Genomic DNA, 27,349 nt, shown 5'->3' with positions numbered 1-27,349 from the left:
TCTCAGTAGTTAGTTGCAGTGGCTGGGGCCTCACTAGCCCACGCGGCGCCCGACCGCGTTTTCTCCGGGCCTCTCCGCCCCGTGCGCGGCCGCGGGATGTCTGCGGGGACGTAAGTGTTAAAGAAACCGAGAGTTTTATAACAGTTATAATTAAATGTAGATTCATCTTGATCTTTTATAAAATTTGATTTTATATTTTAAGAGTTTTTAATTATATATAAGAATAAAAAAAATATTGTAGAACACAGATGAACAAAAGAGAAATTTTTTATGAGTGTTTGTGAACTAGTTAGAGATGAGTTCCTCCTTTAAATCTAGACATGTTACTACCTCCTTTATATACATGAGAAGGAGAACTTACAAATAGGTCTCTTTCGGTAGATTTATATCTAGTTAGATATTCTTTTCTCAGTCTATCACCATGCGGAGCGTGCGTGTTGCACCTTGCGCCGGTGGTATTATCGAGCCCACATTTACTCTTTGATGCCTCCACTTTTACTTTACCTCGGGAGCCTTGCCTATCCCATCGTCATGAGCTGCAAGCTTATCTGCCAAGTCATTACGTTCCAGCCTTCCGTGAGCCCGTCTACGAACTCATACACTTACCTGGTTATTCTGCAGACCTTGTTCCATCTGTCGTACGGCACTAAGTCAGTCCGTAAAAACCCCACTCTATAGCATTTGATGATATGGGATGGGGCACTATCCATCTACGCTAGCTACGACTTTATTCACTGAAGGAGGTGTCTTGGGAAGGAAAACACTTGAGTAGAAATCAATAAATACGATTATATAGGTTAGGTATGGACGTCTCGTGACTAGTAAGGGCTGGTTGTGGAATCACAATATATCGTAAGAAGATTGGTCACGCAAGTTTCGCGCTGGTCGAGCAAGCCTTGACCTGGTCGCGTGATTGGCCAGGGTTCAAGAAATATCACCCGCTAGTCGTCATATCCCTCGTAGGGCCCATTAGCCATGACGCTCCCCTTACTCAATACTCTGACAGGCCGGATATTTTGTAGACTCTATCTAGAATTAGAATAATCAGTCATTTATTTTGTTGCTGAATTTAGAATGATTAAATGAATAAATGAAAGCTCAATAAGAGCAAGCTAAATTGTAAATAATATTTTTTCGGTATTTATAGAATATATGTGGCATATGTATAGAAGAAGTGTGTATTATGGATAGTGGAACCATATCTTAAAAGAAAATAAATATTTTTAGTCTATTAGAAATAACTCTAGAAATGAGATGGCTATCACTGGTACTGATAATTGCATAGTAGATTCTGAAAGAGTCATATTCATACTACATACAGGAGCTACTTTGCATATTAAAGAAGCATTATTGTATCATGAATCTACAAGAAATCCCTTAAGTTTTAAAGATATTCGCGCTAGTGGTTTCCATGTAGAAACTGGTGAAGAAGATGGTAGGGAGTACTACACATCACTAAGCGTGATAGTGAAGTAAGAATACTAGAAAAAACTTCCCTCCATGAGCAGTAGCTTATACTACACTAACATTAGAGCACATGAAGTGTTCATTACCTTGAAGATTGTATTTTGTAGTGTATAATTATTCTCTCTATGGCATGATAGATTTGGTCACATGGTCTTACAATAATGAGAAACATAATTAATAACTCACGAGGTCATAGCATAAATGTATAGAATTTCCTGAATCATGAAGATTTAGTATGTCATGTTTGTGCTACCGGAAAATTAATGATAAGACCGTATACCTTGAAGATACAAGGTGAAATCCCTGTATTCCTGGACCGAATCTAGTGGATATTTGTGGTTCTATTCAGTCACTTTCTGACTTGTTCCGGTACTTTATGGTATTGATAGACGTATCCTTGAAGTTGTCGCATGTATATCTATTATCTATCCACAACCACGCATTTGTAAAGTTGATCTCGTAAATCATACAAATCATTAATATTTTTTCTGACCATCGAGTTAAATCCATTAAAATAAACAACGTTGGAGAATTTACTTCTAAAGAGTTCGATGATTATTGCACTGGTATGAAAATTAAAGTTGAATATTCTATATCGCACGTCCATACTCGGAATGGAGTAGCCAAATCACTGATAAAAAGAATAAAATTCATTGCTAGATCTTTATTGTAGCATTGTAATCTAGTTGCTACATGTTGGAGACATGTAGTCTTAAATACAACAACTCTCAATTAGAGATCATCCTCTTGCGAATTTGGATATATTGTTTATGTGCCAATACTGCCACCACAGCGAAACGCTATGGGACCTTGCATATGGCCCGCTTCGCTGATTGCATATCTGATGAAAATAATTTTTCGTCATTAGGTGGAGGAAATATATCCTTTGATGAAGAATATCGGGAAATTATTTAGCAGGCGGATGTAATTGCGCCACATGATTCTCGCACTAGTAAAGCAAATGATGAAGTATAGAAAATTATCAATTTTCAGAAATTAGCAAACAATCTACCTAATCATTTTTTGATTTTTGAAGAGCATGATTAAGTCACATGTGTCTGCATAAAATACATCGGAGATGGTGAAAGTACCAAAAGAAGGTACCCCTCATCTTATCCTAGAAGCTCAAAAAAAAAGATAAGAAATTCAGTTCCTCGAGTCCCAAGTAGCCGAAGACATCTGACGAAAGTGGGAAATGAGAGCTTACCACAGCCAATCATAAAAATTCCTTAAAGGAAAGAGAATGGGAGAATAGTTGAGACCTGACAATGGTATGGAACCTAAGGAAATAAGCATACTAGATTTGAATCTTCCCACGTAGTAAGAAACCAACAAAAATATGTACGCTGAATTTGATATTAGTAAACTAAAGGACCTTGCTCCCATAGTAAGAAATAATGAAGAAGCACCTGAAAGTGCACTGAAACAAATAATGAATAGCAAGATGAAGAAGCACCTGAAATTGCAACCCATAATGAAATAGCAATAAACTATGTTAATTCAGAAAAATCCTGGAATAGAGCAACCACAATAGTTGATGTGTACTTTATAATAAAATTGCCACAATTATAGATAATGGCCCTGAGCCTGTATCGCTCTCTGAATGTAGAATGAGGTCAGATTAGGAAGGCTGACAGAAGACAATAATAGCTGAACTGTTGTTCCTGAATAAAAGAGAGGTTTTTGAGTCAGTATGCCACACCCTCCCCACATCAAACTAGTAGAATACAAGTGGGTTTTTTATTTATAAGAGGAATGAAATGAGTGAATTGTGAAGTACAAAACACGACTAGTTGCATAAGGTTTCAATAAACAATCAGGCGTTGATTATAAAGAAACCTATTCTCCGATGATGGATGATATTACCTTTAGATATTTAATCTCGATGATAGTTAACCTAGAGTTGAAAATAAAATTGATGGATGTTGTGATCGCATATCTTTGTGGGAGCTTTGATTCGAACATTTATATGAAGGTAACTGAAGTAACACCATTGTCAAATTAGGATAGAAGAAATATATATCATTATAGCTATAATTGAATAAATCGTTATATGGGTTGAAACAATTATGTCCCAGAATGAATTTATGTATATGAAAATGATCTGAATATCATCGGTACAGAAGAAGAAAGTGAAAAGGCAATCTTGTACTTGAAGTTTGAATTTGAAATGGAAGATTTAGGTAAAATCAAGTTTTGCTTAGGCCTGCAGTTAGAGCATATGACAGATAGAATTTTTTTTCATCAGTCAAACTATACTCAGAAGGTATTAAAGCGGTTTGGTTTTGAAAATTCATTTCGCTCTAAAACCCACACAGTCGAAAGGTCATTGAAAGCAGATCAAGATACCTATAGACCTAGAGAAGAGAAGAGGAAGTATTGAGACCGAAATTCCCATACTTAAGTGCAATAGGTGCGCTGATGTATCCGGCTAATTGCACTATGCTGGATATAGTATTTATAGGAAACCTATTTGCATGATATAGTACAGAGTATACTAAAAGGCATTAGAATGACGTAAAGAATATTCTATGTTACTTGCAAGGTAGCAAAGATTTGAGCATGTTCAACAGAAAAAATTATACCTAAATCTCGTTAGATACATAGATGTTGGGTATCTGTCAAACTCGCATACAGCAAAATCACATATCGACTATGTTTCATATGTGGTGGAACTGCAATATCCTGAAAATCGTCAAAACAAAATCTTATATCTACTTCGACGAACCACTCGAAAATAATAGTTCTATATGAACCCGTATGAGAATGAGTATGGTTTAGAAAATTAATCAATCATATCCAACAGTTATATGGATTGAACATTACTAACATCCCCACCATTATCTATGAAGATAATGCTACATGTGTTGCACAAGTGCAGTCGGAATATGTAAAAAGTAACTTAACGAAGCATATTAACACTAAGTTCTTTTATGTTCATGAATTACATAGAATGAATGAAATAAAGTTAATGCATTCCGAATCATGTAAAAATCTTGTAGATTTATTTATTAAGTCTCTCTGCATCTAGTTTTGAAAGACGTGTTTATAGTATTACGATGATGAAGATTAGTTAGTTGCACATTTTAAGAGAGAATTTTCACATAATACCGATCCAAAGAATTAATCCTTAGCCAAGAAAATTAAATATCTAAAGTTAATTATGAAGATTATGTGAAGTATTTATGTAGATTGTACTCTTTTTCTCTTAAATGAGTTTTTCTAAAGTTTCTTATGATAAGATTTTTAATGAGACAATTCGTGTAATCATGTCGCGAGCTATGAACTCTTTCTCCTATTTTTTCACTAGATTTTCAGGGAGTTTTGATGAAACATATGCATTACACGAGAAGTGTCTCAGAGAGAGTGTTAAGGAAATCTAGAGTTTTTCAATCGAATATGAATTTATCTCGATCTCTTAAAAGATTCGATTCTTATCTTTTAGGGAATTTTGAAATTATATATACGAAATAAAATATCGCATTATAGAATATAGATGAATAAAAAAAAATCTTTTTCTCTATATCGTATCTCTTTCTGTAATTGTTTTCACGAAAAATCTCTCGACTATACCAGTAACAGTGTTCTCGTAAGCACGTTGCAGACACGTAGACGAGGTCGTCGTATTGGCGCTGACTCGCGCAATCGTTTAAGCGGCTCGTTCGTCTAGCATCAGTACAATAGTAGTCACCTTTGCATGAGTTAGGACTTAGGACTTGGATCTTAATTACTCAGGTTGATGCTAATAATGATCGTTAATCCTACTATCTTTTTGGTCGATCGTGTCTTGCATTATCTGGTTGCTTAGGCATTGTTGATGACGACGACGACGTTTGACTTCACATCTCCATCGGCAGGTACTGATTATCACGTGCTATGAATCCCCATCCGCCTCGGTACTGGACAAGCATCATCCGTGTCAATTTATACGTCCTCTTATCATTTGGAGCCGGCTCCCATCTTCTTGATCACCATTTTATCTTAGAAGAGTTCTTTGATAGTGTATTTGTTCTTAATAAAGTTTTATAAGCTGTATTGTATAAACTAGCTGAGAGTAAATAGGCTAAATAAAATTATATTTGTTAAAAAAAGTATTTAATTTATTATATTGGTTTAGACAAATTAAGTTAAGTTTTTATTTAATTAACTGAATCGAATATCGTATAAGTGGATTTAAAAATTATAATTATATTTAATTATTTATATAAAAATAATTTTATAACACTGACAAGTAAAACTATATATGTAATCAGATACATCCCTTTATTCATCGAACAGACGACAGATTTACTCACGAACAAAGATAAAATCATATTTCTGAATCTAAACATATCTGTTTTCAAAATTACGTATCCACTTCTACATGCGGGAGATGCAGGAATCAAACCGAGTGACAGACGATCTAAACATTCCGACGAAACTGACAGGCAGGGCCCCTTGCATCCGTAACAGGAGCTGAGACGACGCGGACCATATAACACTAGCCTCCGACGCAGAGCAGCCGCGCCAGAAGGTTCTAGAAGGCGCCGACCTCGCTAATGGCGCTCGCGCTGTCCACGCTCCCGTTCGCGCCCTCTAATCATTCGCTCTCCTCCCGCGCCCCCGCCGCGTTACCCCCTCGTAGGGTCCACCTCGCCGCCGCCGGTAGGAGCGGCGTCCTCCCGCTTGCGTGTGCTGCGCCGCGGCATCGCGGGCGGGCTCCGTGGCGGCGCCGCGGAGTGGGCCTGGTGGTCTGGGCGTCGGCAGACTACTACGCGACGCTGGGCGTGCCGCGCTCCGCGAGCAACAAGGACATCAAGGCCGCCTACCGGAAGCTTGCGCGCCAGGTGTTCGACGCTTGTCGCCTCCCACCCGAACCCCAATTTTACTCGTCTCATGTGACTACCGAGTATTTATCATGTTTGTTTAAGAGTAATGTCATGAGGTTGGAACACATGTTTCGTTAAGATTAAACTAATGTCACGAGGTTGGACCACATGATTGGAGTTCGTCGAGTCGAACAAATAGTGACATTGTTTTATTTGGCTAAAGTGTGGATAAACGCCTTTAGTTAACTTTTGTAGCGTGGGCGATATTGTGATACAGAAAATGTTGAAAGTTTAGATCAACCCATCACCCATTGTAGAAGGCCCCATTTGTTCTGCAATCCATAGCATTGTTGGTGAATGCTGGATTACATGCTAGGGGGCTAAGGGGCAGGTACTTGCTTGCGGAGGTTTCAGTTAGTACTTCATTGCTCTAGTCACAAACATAAGTTTTACACTTAGATGAGTCTGAATCGAAACTCAAAACTTCCTGGTCTCATTTTCGACATAGCATCAAAGTGCTTCATTCCCTTCCTAGGGTCAGGATTCTTTCTGATTGCTTCCAGCTATGCGAAAGCTCCAACCCAGCCCCCAGTTACATCTGTGTGCCATGCAGGAGCCGCTAGCACCATTGCTGGTTGTTGTCACACCAGGAGACTGGACCATAGAGAGCTACTATTTAGGGAAAGGCTACATATGCAATCCATGTGTCACTTGCAACTGCCATTTTCGGAACCATCAAAGTTACATAGGACCATATGAGGGCTTGAAGCGGACGCGCAGGGGATGATAAAATATGCTTTGCATAAAGCCAGACCACAACAATAATATGCTTGCACCCGGATTCCCCTTTTGTTTAATTTTTTATTAAGGACTGTAGGTATTGGGACACCTTTAGAAGCCTACAAAGGCACTATTTTGGACCAAGCAGAGTATCTTATTTAGTGCCTATATTCTACTAGGATAATGGGCCTAAAGCACCCTTTGTGACAGGCTCTCAAGCTTTTGATTCATAGCTGAATTTCATGGTTAACAAATTCAATGTGTGATTTGTCAATCTACCAAATGACAAGCTTTTTCTCTATCAATAGTTTGCTGATGCTCTCAGAATGGAAAATTAGATTCAGCCTTTTTTAAAAATGTCATGACATCTTTCTTTTTCTATTTTATTTTTAGTATCATCCTGATGTTAATAAGGAGCCTGGAGCAACTGAAAAGTTTAAAGAGATAAGTGCAGCGTATGAGGTATGCAGTTTTCTTTAACAAAGTATGAGGTATGCAGTTCATTGTAGTATTTGCTTAACGTGTTCCTCTACTGTTCTGATTATCTTGATGATATGCTTTAGCCTTATAGCATAATGTAGCGAAGGGCCCTTACGGAAATGGGCCGAAGACACCGTTTCTAACATTCCCAGGAGATTTTGATGGTTAAAATTTTTAATGCACGATTTATCAACCTACTAAGTGACATATTTTATTGTGAATCTGTGATACTATTATTGGAAAATGGAAACTTGAATTTTCCATGTGATAATGTACAGTTTTTAACTGAGTAGTCACGATCTACTTGAGAATCATGAAGAGTTCTTATTGTTTTCCCATTAGTTTGGAGCCACTCTATTGATGGGTTCAAATATGCAGCATTGCACCACTTTTTCTACTGTTTTGCCTGTAGTGCTGTGCTACTGGTCTTATCCAGCCAACCTGATAATCAGTTTGGAAGGATTGCCTGCATGAAAATATTTATCTTACAATTTTCATTCAGGTCTTGAGTCTTGACTCTCCATTATTTGATGGATTTCATTCGGAATAAAAAACGATTCTGGTTTTCTGTTGTCTTTTGTCACCCATTTTGGGAATACTGAATCTCATTGTCATCAGGTTCTGTCAGATGAAAAGAAGAGGGCGTTGTATGACCAATATGGTGAAGCTGGGGTTAAGAGTGCAGTTGGAGGCTCGGGTGGAGCTTACGCGGTACTGCTTTTCCACCTTTATTCTAGCATTTACAGCACACAATCTTCAACTTGATTATATGCATATTAACTCAAGTTCTTTTGCTTATAACGATACTAAGTGTTATTAACTGTTGCCCATATTTCTTTCCTTAAACAAAGTTTTTAGTTCTTTCCCTGATCCTTTTCTCCATGCAGGCTAATCCATTTGATCTGTTTGAGACATTCTTTGGAGCAAGCATGGGTGGTTTTTCTGGTATGGACCAGAGCACATTTAGGACACGCAGGGGAAGCACTGCTGTTCAGGGTGAAGACATCAGGTTTGTTGCTACTTGCAAGACATGTTGAAGTGAAATGATGTTGAGGACCAGTTGTTTTTCTATTTAAAAAGATTTGCTAAAGCTATTTGTGCGAATGGGATTACTAATTATTGTGGTTAATACAAACTTCTAAATTTATCAACCCTGCAAACCTTGGAGATCCATTGTTATCACCTGAAAGTAATATATATGTATTGTTTGGTGATAATAGGTTGTTTGGGCAGAAGTGTACGCTATGATGAAATTGTAATCTTTATTTAAAAAAAAAACTTGACCCAAAGGGAGAGACATCCCGAAGGCATTGCATTAAGGTCGAGAAAAGGCCTCGAAAGCCAGCTACAACCCGCACGCTATCGCTGAGCAACTGCGCTACGACCACGGGGAACACACAATGAGGGGCATTTTTTTGCGAGAACCAGAGTTTGAGCCCTAATCAGGCAACTAGTAGTCTGTTTTTCTGTACACTCGTATTCCTACAACTTTTGGCTGAAAACAACATATCTCATCAAGTACTTCTGGAGTCATGCAAAAACAACAATAATGACTTTCGAATTTTAGGCCAAAACCAGTAACCTGGCATGGGCTGGAAGCTGTCAGTTCCTGAGTTTTTTTCTAACCCTGTTTGGTTCTTTTGTCTTTGTAGCAACTACTTCTGTGTTTCCCTTTGTCTTTTGCATTTTTGCTGCACTATCAATATATCAAAGACTGCTGTTGTAGTTCTGGTACATTGTTTGTTTTTGTGCTCTAGAATTGTTTCAGGACCAGTACAATTTCTAAACTGACACAAACTTACCTCAACAGATATGATGTGATTCTGGGGTTCACAGAGGCGATATTTGGAACAGAGAAGGATATCATATTATCTCATTTGGAAACATGTGATACATGTGGTGGTTCTGGATCAAAGGCTAGCTCCAAGATGAGAATATGTTCCACATGCGGTGGGCGAGGGCAAGTAATGCGAACTGAGCAAACACCATTTGGTCTGTTCTCCCAGGTAACAATGGAGCATCCCTATTTAGACTATTTAATTTCATACTGTTATTCCAGAGATTTACATTGAACTATTAAGACTTGGCAACAATATGTCAGCTTTCATTTGAAACAATGAATTGCTTATGACAAGACTATTTGCAGGTCTCATGTACCAAAATAAACAACATTAAGCAAAACGAAGGAAGACTAAAAGCAATATACTACAAACAAAGTGCTTTGAAATATAATTATATTGAAGGATCACACCTTTGCCATTTAGAATAGTGAACAAAGCGAAAGCATGCTAGCTTTGGCATTGCATCAGGGAGATTAGCACCAGTTCAAGTTTTGCTAACCCCTTGGTTGTTCTGTTACTAGAGTTATTTTTATTTTTGTTTATGCATTAAAAATGGATAATTCATATGGTCAAGACATCCAGAAGAAAATAATATATGCTAAAAAAAATTCAGAACACTGTAGGTATCCTTCTGCGTGAATTGCCTAGCAATAATTGGTTGCTGAGAGATGAAACTGTACAGTTATAATATTGAGATGCTATTTTGCTCCTTTGTATGGACCCACTTAGCATTAGCATATAAATAATGCTTTGTACAAGACTGCCCAGGCTCAAGGACTCAGCTTTCATTTCATCACAATAGCTGAATATAAACTATGCTTATAGCCTTTGGGTAGCCCGTGCCCTGTATTTCTATTTTCTATGTAATAATTTCAGTTCGGTTTGATTATCTTTTGCAATTTCTGATGATTACATTAAACTAAGTTTTCTTATTTTGTAGGTTTCTATTTGCCCCACTTGCGTAGGAGAGGGTGAAGTCATTTCAGAGTATTGCAGGAAATGTTCTGGAGAGGGGCGTATTCGTGTTAGAAAGGAGATCAAAGTAAAAATTCCTCCAGGAGTTAGTAAAGGTAGTACTCTTCGTGTGCGTGGGGAAGGTGATGCGGGACCAAAAGGGTAAGCAAAGCACTCAGAACTGAATGTATAACTTGCTTATCTTCATACTTGAACATTTTGAAATACTCGCAAGAGTTCATTGTGGTCCTAGAGTCAGTTAAATGGATCTTCTGTATTGCGCTACTGGTTTGCGATGCTTAGGCTTACTTGTATTGTGCCATTTGTTGCACACCTTTGGACTAAACTTTTGTTGAGGGCATGGTAAATTGCATGCAACTGAGGTGTTTGATTAGGGTCAAACAAGACCTTGTCAATGGAAGGCACGCAAGATGTATGCTGGATTCTTGAGTTTATGGTTGCTGTCATTTTGGATTTTAGATCTATGCATGTGCTTTTTGCATGAAGATATTTTGTTGCATCAGTTGCATACATCAATGCAGACTAAATTTGTATTGTGTATGTGTTAATTTACATTTTCAAGGAGGCTATAAGATTAAAGGAAGTTATGCTAACTGCAGTTTAGAAAAAACTTCAAAAAATATGTTCAGATATCTCTTTATGTCTGCATGTCCTTCCTTGCTTTAGCTTGAATGCAATTTGTCTTGTTCAAGCTCCTCATCTCCTGCCTTCTATATCTCCCTTTGCATGGGTGTCCAAATAAACCCCATGCCTAACCCTTTCATCCTTTGGAAAACAGAGGACCCCCGGGAGATCTTTATGTTTGCCTCGATATAGAGGAGCCATCAGATATTAAAAGGGATGGCATAAACTTGTATTCAACATTATCAATAAGCTACGTTGAAGCTATTTTGGGCACTGTTAAAAAGGTAAAATCTTCTCATTATGCTAAACAATTGTGACTTTTAGTTTCAATGATAGTTCACTGGAGGTTCACTGGCTTGTTCAGTAAGCAACTATTTCGTCTCCATAGACTAACAGAAACAAATGCCTGGAACTTCTCACTTCACTTGATAACTGGAGATTAGAAAACATGCAAAAATTGAGACAGCTTATTGAAGCAAAATAGCTTGGTTGCCTTATTCCAGCTCCGATGTAATCAGCAAACTTCAATTGGAGTTGGAGGTGTATATATTGTCTTATTGGCCTACTTTACATTCACAATGTTCATTGAAACGAACTGATTGGTTTTTGCTCAAACTGATACAAGTTTTGTGCCATTCTAACTAACATGGATGGTTCAAAGAAGACTAATTGCTGCTAGATGTTTTTTTCAAATAAGAAAAGAACTGTCCCTGAAATGGTTCTTTTGATGTATAGATCTGTGTGACCATTCCTTTCAAATTATTTTCATGAGCAGGTCAGAACTGTTGATGGAACTAGTGAACTTCGAATACCTACAGGTACCCAACCTGGTGATGTAATTGCCTTAGCGAAGCAAGGCGTTCCACAATTGAATAAGCCATCTATACGTGGTGATCATCTGTTCACTGTTAAGGTCACTATACCCAAACGTGTAAGGTGAAAATATGTTTTCTGACTTGAGCCTACCTTTTAAATACTTTACCAGTACCCTGGAGTTATTGAGCTACGTAATCACTCAACTATTATCTCTTGAACTATTAAATTTGTTGTTACTTCCAGTGGGCGCGAAAGGGAGTTACTTGAGGAACTTGCATCTTTGAGTGATGGTGGTTTTGCTCGTGCACCTGCCAAACCAAAACCCGCTAAGCCAAAAAGTAAACATGCACATGCTGATAACTCGATCTCTTTCTTTCCCTCCCTCCCCACAGCAAAGAATTCATTCCTATTTTGGTTTTTTCTATCAGAAGTTTGTTGGTGTCTTGTCATCACCGCTTTATGAGGAATGAAAACTCCTTAAAAGAAACTAAAGACTTACATCTGTCATCTGTGTTGCAGCCGTACATCAAGAGAAAGAAGTTGGTGCTAGTCAAGAAGATACAGATAAACCTAATGAAGGAGATGCTGACTGGTTGAAGAAAGTTCCAGATTTTGCAGGGTAACTTTAAAAACTTGATTTCATTACAATGCCATTGCTGATATGGTGTTTGGGTCATGTGTCATTCTAGAAGGCTGTATGATATTTTTAAAAGCCCTGGTGACAACCGTCCTCTGTCCATTTATTTATTTTCATTGATCTTGTATTGTTACATGCTGAAAATGGTTTTCCACTATGCTGAACATATAGGTGATGTACTATGCCCCGTTTTCATGTTTCTGGTGGTATAAAGTCTTTGACTGTGCTCTTTCTGGCATAAACTATATTTTTGGTTATGGCAACAGTTAGCAACAGGAAGTTTGAATGTAGCAACAGTTCCAAATACTCATTAAAAGGGAAAAGTACAAGTGTAGCAACAGGAAGTTTGAATGTAGATGTTTGCTTCTGTTGAAATTTGGACTAACGTAACTAAACATTATAATTTGGTTGATTGATTTGGTTCATCAAACATTTGCGTTTGGGGTATCTCCTGTACTTTGACCTACTTCCTTCTTGAATTCTTTCAGATCCATTGCCAATGGCATCGCAAAGTGGCTGAAAGACAACCTGTAGGCTGCAAATATTTACTGCGGGATACACTATCTTCAATTACCATCTTGCTGTAGTCCAATCTGCAATTCTTCTATTCATTGGGATCCCCACGAGCTGTTCATTCTTTTTGTTGGACAGGTTTAAGGTTTACAGTCTGCACAGTGGCAACGGAGAGACTTGAGACTTGTCAACTAATCTAGTTGGCCCATGCTTTAGCGTCATTCTTGTAAAACAAGATTTTTGATGCAGTTGCAGTTGCAGTTACTTCCAGTTTCCAAGTGCATATAGTAGTCTGAAGTCATGGGTTGCTGACATCAAACGCAGAGAAGCCACAATGTTGTAAATATATCTTTTGATTCCTGCAACAGTGCATCGTGAAATTTCGGGTACTGTTGTTGAGGCTTTTCGTTGACAAAATTCAGAATAAACGGACACTCACATTCTGATTTCTGACGCTTGTGATGAGGCAAGTCAGTATTCAGACGGCTGCAGTTGCTTCCTAGTTCTGTTCTGACGCCCCAACGCTCCAGTGAGCGGCAGCCGGCAGACCTCTCGGGTCACGTCGCCTACAAGCAATCACGCGCGCCGCAGCCGTCACCCTCGGCCCACTGGCGCCTTGACTGACGGGTGTTCATTTTGAGTATTTGACATTGCGGAGAGATCGGCGGAGCCACCAGCCAGCCCTGTTTATCGGGGTCATGCGTGACCCTGACGAAATTTGAATATCTTAAGGTTTGCCTTATCACGGGTGTGTTTACTTGAAGGACGTTATAAGCGTTTAGTTAAAGGGTAAGTTGGATGAGATCATCATTTAGAAATAATATTTTTATTAGATGTTGGATGAGTTCATCTGTTAAAAACGGATAGACTCATCTATGTTCTGAATAAGTTTTATCAAATATGGTATATTCTGTTTGGTTAGAATAAATGTATTTTTATTAGCACATTTTAATGATATTTTCTTCTAAACACTTTATCTGATTTGCTATCCGATATTTATTGTAATCAAATAAAAAAAAAGATCTTGCATGATTTTATTTTGATGGAAACATAAATATATGATACATATATCCTATAAAATTTTGCCTAACTCTGTCTAAGTTTTATCCGTCCAACCAAACAAGAAATTAGATCGGCATATCCATACTACCAAATAAAAAATTAAATCATCCCATTTGATAAAATTGAATCGCCCCATCTGTTACGACTAATTGCCCCTTAGGGTCAAAGCTGGATAACAAGTCAGCTCGGCTTGACTTGTTAATATAACAAGCAAAAATGCTGGCTCAACTTAGCTCATTAAAATCTCAAGCCAGCTCGTTTGGCTCGCAGGCCAGTTAATAACAATTCACTTATGCTTATTTCTCTATAACAGGCTTATCATTATACAAGTCAACCATCTCGGTATATAGACATACATCATATGCCTATATTCGTACATGTATATGAGTGTTTAGTATTTGATTCATACAAATTGATTGTATCAAACAATAAGTTCTAATCCATGACACTAAGGCGACTAGCAATTACAACTTTAACTTGGACTTGCTTAGATGTTGTTGTTGTTGCAGCTTGTGACGAACTAGTAACCGGGTACACAATTTTCTATAGCCATATGTATCTCAAATCACTACAGTTGTTGCACTAGATCTAGTAGGACTAGCACGGGAGATGGGACGGAAAGGGTTAAAGGGTACCTCATGATGGAGGATGACGTGGACGGGCTATCGGAGACGTGAACAGAGGTCCGCGATGATGCCAAGCAGTCGAGGTGGATAGGGATCTGGGTGGCTGACGGTACGGACGTTGTGGCCGGGGGACTGAGGACTGCTATTGAGGGATGATGCGGTTGCCGATTCGACGCTCATCGGGTCATCGGCAGCTGGTGACTTAGCACCTGGGTCTCATAGCCCTGGTGTCCATGCCTTGAGCAGTCGAAACCTCATCCATCGAGCACTAGTTGTGGTGGTTGCGAGAGAATAGAAAGAGGTTGCTACATTATGGTTTATAGGAGTGGAGGTATATATTTGGTTATGCAAATAGAACTAATAGTCTGCATAATGTTATATGGGTTGCCTACTGACTTGTTTGGCTTACAAGCTAGCTCGAGCTAACTCGTTATCTAAATGAGTTAAAATTCTAACTCAACTCGTTAAATTTTGAACCAAATCAGGCACGACCTAAACTAGCTTGCGAGCTTTTTCGTCCAGCCCTACTAAGGATGCGTGACTCGAAGTCGCTTTTAGTCGGTGGTGCAGCGGGTGGGGCACTGCCTTCTGGTGCGGCCTCAGGACTTCAGGTACGAGCTAAAAGCATCGGCTCAGGACTTCAGGTGCGATATGGCTCCGACTTGGTGTGAATTCCATGGGATTTTGGTCGGATGGCACCACAAACCTTGTGATTCAGAAGAGTGCCGCCTACTGTGAGTATGCCAAGCGAGTAGGTGAGACCGTGTACCCCTGAAATATTTGGACGAGGCTTCTTATATGCAGCACTTATCAAGTGTTTTTACTGACTGTGGGCTGTGGCCATGACCACCACACCAAACAGCTTCGAAATATTACTCAACTCTAGTCTCAAATTTTCATCTTACAAGATACCATTAAAGTAAAACTCTAAGAAGTTACGGTAATCTCAAACTTGGACAAGGAGTCCTTGAATCAGTCCTCAGTGGAGCTCGCTTTGAGCAAAAGCAAGACTGCAGCTACTACAGGCAGGGACACCATTAGCAGAGCTTGCACGATGTTTGGCCTCGTGATGTCAGGGAGCAGAATGCTTCCGTACTTTATAGCCGCGGCACCACCAACGGATCCGAGCAGCAATGTCCAAAGGTAGCTGGAGTCCTGTTTAAACATGTGTCAAGACCCTTTGCTTAGTTTAGGCCAAAATATCATCATATTCAAACATCGCTAATGGCGGCAGGAAGACGAACGGCAATAAGCAACAGCCTTAAGCTGCCGTTTGCATACCAAGGCAGCACTGCACCAGGGCATGAAAATGTATGGAATCCTAGTATACAAAATTGGAATTAAACTTTAGGGAATGGTTACTGAAACTGAAGGTCTCGAGCAAAACATTTCGTTGCTTCAGAGATCTATGCTCACTAGAGATCAAAGTGCCATCTATCCCCCCACTTTTTTTTTTTTGGCTTAGATAGGTGCTATCGAATTAGATAGGTGCCTATTTGATACAATATGGCCTCATCCGTGTAGAATCCGACCAACAGGTGAAACTATTCCTATTCTCACAAGATACGGAAGGAGTGTTTCCGTGAGACAGCTTATCTTCAAACTTAGAATGAATGCCCCCCTTAGCTCTCTGTTCCTAGCCTTGTTACAGATTATTGTATAGTGTCTCTTCCCCCTTTTTTCTTTTCTTTTCTTTTCTTTCTTGTGTTTTCTTTCTCTTCCTTTTTTTTGGCTTCGTTCGTTTCAATAAAATCTTTACAAGGGGATTCACCCACTGTTTTCCGTTAAAAAAAACTATTCTCACAAGATACAGTGAGATGCACCATCTTTTTTAAGGAAAGGGCACCTGGATCCTAGGGCCAGTCAGGTCAGGACTCCAACAGGTTGTTTTGGAGTGCGAATTCGCGCTACATAATCATGAGAATGCCTAATTTTACCTGAGGCTTGTGGCCTATGCGTATAAAAAAATGGAATGGGCAGTGTAACCACTGCGAGTGTGCGATAGATGACGAGCGGATAGAATTGAGAGCCAAGCCACTCCGCGAGAGAAGGTGAAGCATACCAGGCGTTTGGAATTGATTTGGGAACGGAGGCGGAGGCAGTAAAACATGCGAGAGCTCGAGAGAAGGCTAGAGAATTCGGGGGAGGGAGGAGGTACTGCCGTACTGACCTTCAGGGCTTGCCCCACGCCCGCTTCCGTTTCGGCCTCGGCGGGGTCGCGCCGGGAGAGACGCGCGCGGCCGCGGGCGGCGCGGTTCCTCGCGCCAGCGGGCGCACCCGCGCGTGGGCTCTGCCGGCAGCTCACGCGGAGGAAGCTGTGGCGCGGCGCCAAGTTGGAGTTGGCCACGGCGACAGCGCAGGCACCCGCCATCGAGGCAAGAATGGCTTGGCGCCGCTGGTTTACGTTATCCAGAACCGAGCCACCAGCCCAACACCCTTGTCGGAGGACAACCAGTGAGCACCTAAGCCACAGTCCCAAAAGTTTCCATTCCACCCAACAGCACAATGCACTGCTGCACTTGATGAATCATGCCTGGGGTCAAAAGAAAACAAACTGGGCAATATCACATAAACTCGTGAAAACAACCAGCCATTTATCCTCAACAGAAGTTCTACAAAACTGAAAGTTTATCACAACATTGTCAAAACTGCTAGACGGCGGTACAACTATGTGGTGTACACCAGAAACACATTCCTCACTCTTACAGAACCTTCATGCTGCTTCTAATGAACTACCAGTACACAGCTCGGCATAACAAGCACGGCCGGGCGTCTGCATCCCACAGGATCAGAGTTAGAAGTAGGTTTTCCGCTTCCTCCCTGTGTACTTTGTGTCTGCGGGTACATCATGTCCTCTTCTTCTCAGCTGTTCCTTTTTCCTCAAGAGCCAATCCTTTCCTTTGCCGTTCTTTTTCGTCTTTTGTCTCTTCTTTGGCCTATTTCTTTCGTATATGCCAACCTGCATCAAGATTAACATTTCGCTCATTGCTGGTAAAACAACAGGGCACGATCACATGGTAGAACAATCATATGATATGGTAACATAAAATGGCGAAGAACAAGAAGACTACGATCCTGTGATGACTTTGATCAAGCACAACTATTTCGCTACCACATCCAAGGCAACAATGGTATCTATAGTAATTAAACATCTAGGAGATCCTGTGATGACTTTGATCAAGCACAACTATTTCGCTACCACATCCAAGGCAACAATGGTATCTATAGTAATTAAACATCTAGGAACTACTAGGTAATACCAAAGAAGCTAGTTATAGATTATTAGAAAGACCTTCAAAGACTACATTTGACATTTCCTATCCACAAGTGGCTATATGATCTGTTTAATCAAGTAACAATAATTTCTGGTGTAGCAAGTTCATACTAACTGGATTGCTTCAATCTGAGCTTCATTCATAAACATAGAGTACCATCTGATTCTATTAAAGAAAGAAGCTCGGAATAAAAATGCCAAGTAATGCAATAGACAATGGAGAAAATGGGAATTCGTCAAAACAGTAAATAGGTCTGTGATGTATGAACAATAAATGAGTTCTGTTAAGTGCCAGCTTACTGTTCGGTCGCCATCTTCGTCATTGCTCTCGTCATCATCACTGCACATCTCATCATCTTCACCTTTACCCATTGGAAGCGATGTATGAAGAGAAGGTGCACCACAAGTGAGGACAAGGTAGGACTTCTTCGCTTTTGAACTGTCAGAAGAAAGGCATGCCCATAATTGCAAAAACACGAAATATATAGGACTTTCTGTGCTATGAGGCAATTGAATCCTTACCTATGAGGCCAGTCAACAACCACTCCACCAGCAAAACCAGCACGCATGGCATAAGTCACAATCATTTCACTCTGCTTCACATTATCAGCATAAAATTGTAGAACAGCTCTTGCTCCCCTTGCTAGACATCTGTATAATGATCCAAAGAAAGCCCTGCAAATTATGCACACATCGAGGTTAAAAATTGGTTGCAGACAACATAAGAAAAACATCACAAAATAACTTTAAACACACACTTTAACCGCAATCTTGGATCGTGAGAAGACTTGTCAGCATTGCATAACCACTGCACATATAGACAAACAAAAGGCACAGCTGTGAACTAAAGAATTAGGAATGAGATAAAACATTATCAGTTAGTTGCAGAACTGAAAGGTTAAAGATTACCTGAACTGCTGAAATACTAATCGCACCATCAATAACTCCTGGCCGCAAGCCCAAGCCCTGGAATATGAATTAATATGAATATAGTAACCTAAAGTACGACAAATAACAGAGTGTGGCGAAGCAACTGTGAACAGGTGGCGTAGTTGTATTAAGCAAATACCAACAAACATGATAAAATTCATAATTCAGAAAGTCCAGCATGTGCAATATAAAGAAAACCATTTAGCAGACTTAGGCTTATGCGACAAGACAATTACACAATTTTCAGGTTCTTGGATTCAATATTTTTATCATTTCACAAATAAATTGAACTTTGAAGGCCCTTTTATGCCTACAGTGTGATTAGACTTGATTCTGAGAACTATCATGGTATATAATGCAAGTGACGCGCGATGTTATTATTACCAAGGATGACTTCTGGCACTTCACATATGACTCAATACTAGTATTAGGAATTGTACAAGTCAAGCATTGCCCTGCAGGCTTACAACATACACCATGAACATAACATCTGAAACTGAAATTTCTTAACCAGTTCACTGGTATAATGCTCATCATACCTGGCCCATATCTGCAAGTAGGAGGTCGCCCTCTGTTTCACGCTCCAAGGCAACATCTGTGCACAATAACGAAATTGTAGAAAAGGAAGCAGGCAACAGACCAAGACACTGACAAAGCTCCCTCCTCTAAACTCACATTCTCCTTTCCAATTGTTGCCAAACAAGCAGTAAAAGAAAGGAACAAAGAGATTTCCTCACCGAGCATCGACTTTGAAATATCATAGCCAATCCAGTGGTGGCCAAGCTCTGTCAATGTCTCACCACTAAGTCCAGAACCGCATCCTGCCAATCACAACACACAAATTACCAACGTAAGTAAAGAATTTACAAAATAAAATCCCATATCCATATCCCCTTCATTTATCAAAGCAACGTAGGGTTGTATGTTCTATTCTATGCGATTGCAAGTCACGCATTCTCTAACAAAAAAGACCTTTTTTTTTGTCGAAGTAACACATTTTTTAGTGCGCAATCTATCCTACGCGAGATGTCATGGAGTCGAAGAGAGAAAGCTGACCTATGTCAAGAAGCAGCTTGGGGACGCCATCGTTGGGGAGAGCGAGCAACTCCAGCGCCCTCTCGGAAATCCTCGCCTGAAAGAAGGTATGATTCTTCGTATGAGCACAGCGAAATCGGCGAAGCTCAAATCAAACGGGTAGGTGCTTCGCTTGCTCACCTGGATTTCGATGATACGGGAGGAGGTCGTGTACTTGCGGGCCTCCGCCCCGTTGTAGAACACGTCCGGCGGCGCCTGCACCTCCGGCCGAGGCATCCCCTCTCTCTCTTACCTTCCCTTCCCCTCTCCTCGGTTCCTCTCTGCGCGCAACCGCCGCCGCCGCCGAGGTGGGTGGTGTGCTCGCGCGCCGCGACGCCGCTGTGCACCCGAGGGCTCTCTCTCGCGGAGGTGGTTCCCGCTGCACGTTTTAGTGGGCTTTTAATGGGCCGCAACGGGCCATTCTTTTGCACTATTCTAGAGGAAAACGCCTTACAATAGAGATTTAAATTTTTGCCACTTTAAAGAATGGCTTTGCAGATTTGTCATACTAAAAATTGATTTAGCAAAATTACCCCTCAAACATTGCCTTTTTGTTTTTGTCGTTATGTCAATTAATAGTATATATAAAACACTTAAAAATGTTATTTTAAAACTGCATAGTAGAAAAAAATCAAATAACAATGTTGAGTGGTAATTCTACATGCCGTGGCAAAACTGCGAAGCCCAGGCCTACCCATCTAGAATGGCAAAATTCCAAAATTATCTTAAAGATATCGTATTTACTATTGGACAGTTGACCAAAGATTTATAAGATTTTAGTCGACGGCCAACAGCTGCCAAGGGCTAGGGTTAGGGAGTTTGTCGAGGTTGGGTTATTGCTGTCAGATTTAGAAATGGGATTGAGGGAGGAAGGTAGGCACGGTGGAGGAAGCAGGCGTAAGGGCAGGGCGGCAAGATAGCGGTAACGTCGCTGGCTGCGGGATGTGGAGGAATTCCTATGGGCCAACACTGGGGCGGGGGCATCAAGCCACCCTTGGTTAGCATGACAGGGGATGGCGGGAGACGGGAGTCGGGGCGAGATGGCTGCGTCACGACGGCGTTATTCGGAGGTTGAAGATGATGTTATGATCGTACTATTGTAATCAGACGGCTCACGATCGTCGACTGAAACCATCTAGAAGTTCAGTCGAGTGAAAAATTAGCAGCCCAAAAATATGGGCCCTAAACTCTAGCCCAAAAGAACAACTGGCCCAGTTACGCGTCGCATATATAACGACTCCCACCCGTCTAGGGCATCGTCCGAACCAGCAGCAGCCGCCGCCACCAGCCCGAGCGCCCTCGTCTCCTACCAAATCGCCCTAACACCCCAGCTCCGCCGCCGCCGCCATGGGTAATGATCCCCTTTTCTTCTCGTTCTCTACTCGCGTTACAGTTGTATATGAATCGCCGTTCTGAGCGTTTAGTTCTCTGCAGGTAAGGTGCACGGATCGCTGGCCCGCGCGGGGAAGGTGCGGGGGCAGACGCCCAAGGTGGCGAAACAAGATAAAAAAAAGAAACCGCGCGGCCGTGCCCACAAGCGCATGCAGTACAACCGCCGCTTCGTCACTGCCGTCGTCGGCTTCGGCAAGAAGCGCGGCCCCAACTCCTCCGAGAAGTAGATCTAGACCCCCGGCCATCTGTTTCATACGCATGGCTTCCTGTCCCTTTGGTATTTTGTTCCCTAGTAGTTCCGTTATTCCCTAGTAGTTTCGTTCGAGTAATCAAGTTTTTGGTGCTTTACTGATATAAGTTAAAAGACCTAAGCAACCTTCTCTATTGATGGTACTGTAATCTTGTTCAGTATGATTGCATCATTTGGTTGAGTAGAAGTACATGACAATCAGTGTATCTGATCAGGTGGTGATCTTTTTGGTTATCTGCAATGTTGTAAAGATGTCGAGTAGTTCGTTTTCGTCTGAATTTAACGGCAAATTGCTTGTGTAGAAGAGCACGGGAATTCGATTGTTAGTCAAGTTTGATTCAGTTTGTTTTCTTTGGACACTGAAATTGGTAGCAGTGGAATCTGATTGTGCAATTTTGATCAGTAGTCTTGCAAGTATGATGTTACCTTTGAATCATATGATGCCCTCCACTACGCAGTAACCTGTGATAATATGCCTAGATGACCAGCCGTGTGTGTTAGTTTGGCTATGTGACACAGATTGTTCTAGTGAATTGTTTGCTTCTAAATTTAAACAGGTTAGCGTCTGATTTGTTTTGGTTATGGAGAGTTTCACAGCAAATCTGAAGGTGGTGAGATTTGAGTTTAAATCTCTTTGATTGGCTTGTTTTGCATATGGAGGGATGCTCTTGAAGCCACATTTTTCTCGTGTTTCAACTGACGCCTCACCTCGCCCCCTGTTCAAAGACAAAAACTGACAGTGTCTCTGATCAAGTTGCCTGTGGTGGTGATCTTTTTGGTTATCTGGAATGTTGGAAACATGTCGACTAGGTGTTCGTCTGCATTTTTTAAACAGCGAATTTGCTCGTTTAGTAGAGCACATGAATCTGATTGTTAGTCCAGTTTGTTCCAGTTTATTCTGTGTGGGCACTGAAATTGCTAGCAGTGAGATCAGACCGTGCAATGTTGATCAGAAGCCTTGCAAATATGATGTATTGAGTATTGACGCTCCTTCACTCGAGCCTATCCTTCTTAATTTTCACAGTTTTTTTAGATCAAAGGAGTTCTCCTGGCTTATATCTGAATTTTGACAGTTAATTTGCTTGTTTGGTAGAGCACTAGAATCTTGACTGATAGCCAAATTTTTTTTCAGTTCATCTATGTGGCACTGAAAGCGGTAGTTTGTGCAATTGTGATTAATAGTCTTGCAGGTATGATCCCATTGAAGCGTTGTCCACTCCACAGAAACCTGTAACGATGATACCTTGAGATACGGGTTGGGGTTCATTTGGAGAGATTTGTTTTGCATATGGAGAGATGTCCGTGAAGCCACATTTTCCTTCTGTTTCAAGTTTCAACTGACGCCTCACTTTTCCATCCAATGGGAAATGCAGGCCGGGAGCTCTGGTGGCACAGCGGGTCAGCATCTCAGGCGCCCAGCTGCCATGCCATACAAGCCAATCAAATTCGTCCCGGCCCATACCCATGCTGGCCGCAGCTGAGAGTGCGGATGAGCACATCCGCATCGCCGAGGCGCGGGCGCCGCTGAGCTACAGAGCCGTCCATTCCTGTCAGGCAGCCTACGGCGAAAGCCCGATCCCGATGATGACCACCATAAGAACATTCTCAAGCAATTTTCTTCGTGGACCGATCTATTGGATTTTTATTTTTTTCAGCATTTTAACGGGTTTTTTTACGTGATGAAGGGATTCTCAAAATCATTTTTTTAAACGGGTTTCTTTACTTTCTTTTTATAAATTCTTTCGAGATGAGAGAAAATAAAGAGAACGGGAACGAAAAGAGTAATTAGGAAGAGAATGAAATAAAAGAAATATGATTAAGATGGACTAAGAATCTAAGAAATGCTAGTAGCTTTATTCCAGGGATGAGTTTGTAACGACTGTCTAATTGATATCTGGCCATATGTCAGTAATATCAAGGGGCAAGCTCTCGTGCACCGATGAATGAGTGTCAAATCGTCGAAGTTACCGGCGGCTGGTTGTCACTGGCCAATAGCAACGAGAGGTAGCTCCTTCAATGTGCTGCATTTTCTGAATATGTACTTAACACAACTTGTGATCAGTTCTCTTGATAGAAAAACATACAACTTATTTCGGTTTGATTTCATTCTAGGATGGCACTGTTGCTTGCCTCAAGTAGAGTATCCCATATGCTTCTCTCGTGAGTATTCTGGCAGCTGCTGATTTATCTTCAATTCAACCCGTGTGCTCGCTTCTCCAGTATAGCTTAGGGACTAGGGACCAGCCTATCAGATTTGCTTGGAAACCAAGTGAAATCAGAAGCGAGAGGTCAGGGAAACACAGAGGCGGCGGTCAGACGGGTGCTCCCCCGGCAGCGCGCAGGGCACCGTCTGATCCGGGCTGCCCCGCCCATTGGAGAGAATCGCGGCCCTCCGTCTCCGTCGCTCGCTTGCGTCTTCCCGAGGCCTGACAGCCTCCTGCCACCGCATCCGCCAGCACGCGGAGATTCGTGCTGGAAAACTCCACTTCCGCACGCCTCCGAGGACGCCTTTAGGAGTGTGCGCGAAGAAACCTCAGATTGGGCACAAAAGCACAAACATATTCCCACGCTGATTTAGCAATCCGGGAAGAACAAAATGCACTAGTTTTTTTTTATATATATATTCTTCTATTCAATGGTGCTGCTCACAAATACTCTCCGGTCATAATATACATTTCCTTTCGAATAAAACACAATCTATAATGCATAAATTTGATTACTATTTTCTATTAAAATATATTTATAAGATTAATTGAATTTGTGATATTATGTAAGCATTTTTAAGGTAAATATACACATATGATTTTAAGATTTCAAACTAAATATTTTTAAAACTATTTTTAGTTAAAGTTTTAAAAGTTTGATCAACCCTTTCTTTCAAAATAATATGTATTTATAATTAAAGGAGGTAACATTGAATTTGATACCACATCCGTTTAGAACGCTGGAATGTGCTCGTGGATTTATAGCAACTTCACGAGAAGCGTGTTCAACTCCGATAATATTCTGACGTTCACGGGCTTTATAGTACTAATCCAGAAGTTAGTAATCGTAATGAATTCGATGCATCCGTGTGTTAGAGTTTGCTTACTCCAGTATAAATTCACGCTGAGCGGTATGTTTATGCGTAGGCACCAAGATGTGTCAGGTTTCAATTATTCGTGCAGTGCAGTTACTGTACGTACATTTTACCTGGGATGCGTGTGGGCGTTCTCTATATTCAAGTAGTACGCCTGGTACAGTTCAAGCGTGGTAATTATTCTAGCTACATTACTACAAAATATGCCTTATATTTGTAACATCTTAATATTCAGAGCTTGAATTTCCAAAAAACTTTGCAAAAAGAACTCGGTTCAAACCTGTTTCAAATCATTTAAAAAACAAAAAAATTAAAATAATTTTCTCTTCTCTCTCGACTCAATCTCTTCTTCTAGCCCATCCTTTTCCCTCCTCTTTTCTTCTTCCCAGCCAGCCCACCTTTTCCCTTACGGCCCACTCCTCCCTTCTATTTTCTTTTCCAACCGGCCCACTCCCTTATTTTCCCCCGCGGCCCGCTCACCTAGCCAGCCCGACCCTCTCTCTCCTTCTTCCTCTCGCGCTCGCTCCCACTCACACATGTGGTTGCACTGAGCCGTCGGCCACTGGACTCGCCAGCAAGCCACCCGCCACCAGCCACCTGCCTCCATCGTCGCCTCGTATCGCCCCGAAGTCGTCAGTTCACACCACAGCATAGCCGTCCCACTGCCATTTCCTCTACGCGCGACGACCACAAAGAAAAAGATGTCGCCACCTCGACTGCTGAGCATGACTTCTCCCTCCCCGCACCGTGCGAAGTCCACCATGCAACACTGCCGGCAATGACTCCAATTGATGTTTCCTCATGCCGTACCGCACGCGCAACACGCCAGACCCCACCGTCGTCTCCACCGGTCTCCCTCGCTCGGCTATAAAAGCCCCTCCTCGCGCTTCCTTCCAACTCACCGCCACTCGCCGAAGCTCAAGGCAAGCATTGGCCACTTCCTCCCTCACCTCTCTCTCCCACACTGCTCTCCCTCTTCTTCAGCTAGGCATCGAGTTCCCCTCCATCGATCTCCTTGGCAGAGCCAAATTGCCCACCAATGAGCCACTCAAGAGCACCACCTCAACCACCTCCACCCTCCCATGTGCTCAACTCCCTTTCTCCAGCCTCCCAACGAGCTCTTTGAGCCGCTCCAATGACGACACGACGCCAGTCGTCCTTGTTGCCTCCCTTGCCCAAACTCCACTCAAAATCAACTCGCAGTTCTCTCCCTCTCTCTCCTGGTGCACTCGTCTTCGAGAACGATGGTCGGGAAGGCCATTCTGGTGAGGCTCCGGTGTGTCTGCCGTCGTGAGCCGTCGATCGAGCGATGACGTCGCTCAGCCGGGGCGCTAAGACCCTCTTGGCCACACTAGGCCATCACAACCCAGTGGCCCGCAAGGCCCAGCCGCACACAGCCCAACATCAACCGGCCCAGTGGCCTATGGAGCCCAACTCAGCACAAAGCCCAAGTGAACAGTAGCCGGACCAAGCACACTTACGGTGTAGCCCAAATGCAACGTAACTTCAGCATAGTAATATTTTCCTTTTTCCTAGATTTAAACTTTTGAGGCCCGTATTTCATCCGTTTCAACTCCAATTTCGATGATTCTTCCACCAATATTCATCTAAATTCAAATCCAATCTATTCATACTAGTCTCATATTTATTTCAAATTTATTTGTATTTATTTGTGTGTTGTGTTATTGTTTGTGTGTCGCTTTTTAGAAACCGGAGAATTCGAGGAGGAGGAGGAGGAGCCGAGAATGTAGGATTTCGAGCAAGACCCTCTCGAGTATTTCAATGAAGGCAAGTCTGAATCTGTTTCCTTTTGATCATATTGAACCCAGTTTTATCACCAAAACCGTAGAAACCGTTTTCCACAGATCAATTGCATGAAGTATTACTTGCTGGTATAATTTAAACTATCGAGCTAGTTATGTCGTATTGTAGATTAGTCAGCTTGTTTGTGATCATTCTGAATATAATCTTGGTAACCCTAGGGCTTTCGTCTCAGATACTTTATTTACGCTAAGGCGATTACCTTGATACTAGTATGCCTAGGACGGTAATCTCTACCGTATTTCATGCTGAAGCAAATATAGCTTTGTGAACTGTGTAAAAACTTGGTGCTTGGTGTTGCGTGAATTGTAGGATGGGAAAACTTATTGGATATTGATAACAACTGAGAACTAGTTAGAGCTGGGGCGAATTAGGGTTTCGTTGGGAACACCTTAGGAGTTGAAGCGCTGCCTGTGTGACAGGTTTTGTGAGGAGTGTTGACTGTGTGACAGACTCCACGTGAAGATGTTTTCCTTGGATCGTTTAAGGACTGAGTTGATGTGACATCTTACCTAGTTTTCACAATACAGTTACTCGACCCTGTATGTGATAGGGCTTAGTCTAAACCCGCTAGCTAGTCTACTGATAGCCTAGAGGCAGATGTGCAATAGGAAACCATGGAGCAGGTGCATGCTTGGTGACTCGGTTGGAGGACTAGTTAAAGGTCGTGAACCCCTAGTTTGAGTCACACTACCACGACGGTGGTGTGTTGCAAAACTCAGCCTGTGGGTAAAGTGTACCACTCTGCAGAAGTAAAACAATTTGAATAGTCATGTTCATGGTCATGGATGAGCTATGGTTCGGTCACATCAACTAGCTTGAGTTGTTGGTGTTTCCTTGGTGAGAGTGTGGGCAAGGTAGGCCTGTTTTTTGAAAATATGTCCGGCCGTTTCCGGCTGT

The 27,349-nt window shown here is 41.5% G+C and overlaps 4 protein-coding genes across 4 annotated transcripts; 2 read left to right on the top strand and 2 right to left on the bottom strand.

The window, feature by feature from the left end:
• The first annotated feature begins 5,842 nt into the window (after positions 1 to 5,842).
• Positions 5,843 to 13,387, top strand: LOC133920026 (uncharacterized). The gene is made up of 11 exons (XM_062364642.1): positions 5,843 to 6,293; positions 7,449 to 7,517; positions 8,154 to 8,246; positions 8,423 to 8,544; positions 9,346 to 9,541; positions 10,317 to 10,492; positions 11,130 to 11,259; positions 11,751 to 11,911; positions 12,035 to 12,129; positions 12,311 to 12,410; positions 12,917 to 13,387. Exons 1-11 carry the CDS (start codon positions 6,006 to 6,008, stop codon positions 12,960 to 12,962), a joined length of 1,476 nt encoding a protein of 491 aa, XP_062220626.1. The 5' UTR covers positions 5,843 to 6,005; the 3' UTR covers positions 12,963 to 13,387.
• Positions 13,388 to 15,395: 2,008 nt separating this feature from the next.
• On the bottom strand, positions 15,396 to 17,117 carry LOC133920024 (uncharacterized). The gene is made up of 2 exons (XM_062364640.1): positions 16,800 to 17,117; positions 15,396 to 15,784 (listed from the first exon to the last, which is right to left on the bottom strand). The coding sequence occupies exons 1-2, from the start codon at positions 16,998 to 17,000 to the stop codon at positions 15,602 to 15,604; spliced, it is 384 nt and encodes a 127-aa protein (XP_062220624.1). The 5' UTR covers positions 17,001 to 17,117; the 3' UTR covers positions 15,396 to 15,601.
• An 86-nt stretch (positions 17,118 to 17,203) lies between these two features.
• On the bottom strand, positions 17,204 to 20,288 carry LOC133920023 (18S rRNA (guanine-N(7))-methyltransferase RID2-like). The gene is made up of 9 exons (XM_062364639.1): positions 20,049 to 20,288; positions 19,890 to 19,965; positions 19,571 to 19,654; positions 19,373 to 19,428; positions 18,813 to 18,869; positions 18,662 to 18,711; positions 18,426 to 18,578; positions 18,204 to 18,342; positions 17,204 to 17,588 (listed from the first exon to the last, which is right to left on the bottom strand). Exons 1-9 carry the CDS (start codon positions 20,142 to 20,144, stop codon positions 17,424 to 17,426), a joined length of 876 nt encoding a protein of 291 aa, XP_062220623.1. The 5' UTR covers positions 20,145 to 20,288; the 3' UTR covers positions 17,204 to 17,423.
• An 837-nt stretch (positions 20,289 to 21,125) lies between these two features.
• Positions 21,126 to 21,810, top strand: LOC133920025 (small ribosomal subunit protein eS30z/eS30y/eS30x). The gene is made up of 2 exons (XM_062364641.1): positions 21,126 to 21,258; positions 21,342 to 21,810. Exons 1-2 carry the CDS (start codon positions 21,255 to 21,257, stop codon positions 21,524 to 21,526), a joined length of 189 nt encoding a protein of 62 aa, XP_062220625.1. The 5' UTR covers positions 21,126 to 21,254; the 3' UTR covers positions 21,527 to 21,810.
• Positions 21,811 to 27,349: the final 5,539 nt, after the last annotated feature.

This window comes from Phragmites australis, chromosome 5 (assembly GCF_958298935.1).
Source record: "Phragmites australis chromosome 5, lpPhrAust1.1, whole genome shotgun sequence".
Taxonomy (NCBI): Eukaryota; Viridiplantae; Streptophyta; class Magnoliopsida; order Poales; family Poaceae; genus Phragmites; species Phragmites australis.
This window is presented reverse-complemented; position numbering and strand designations above follow the sequence as displayed.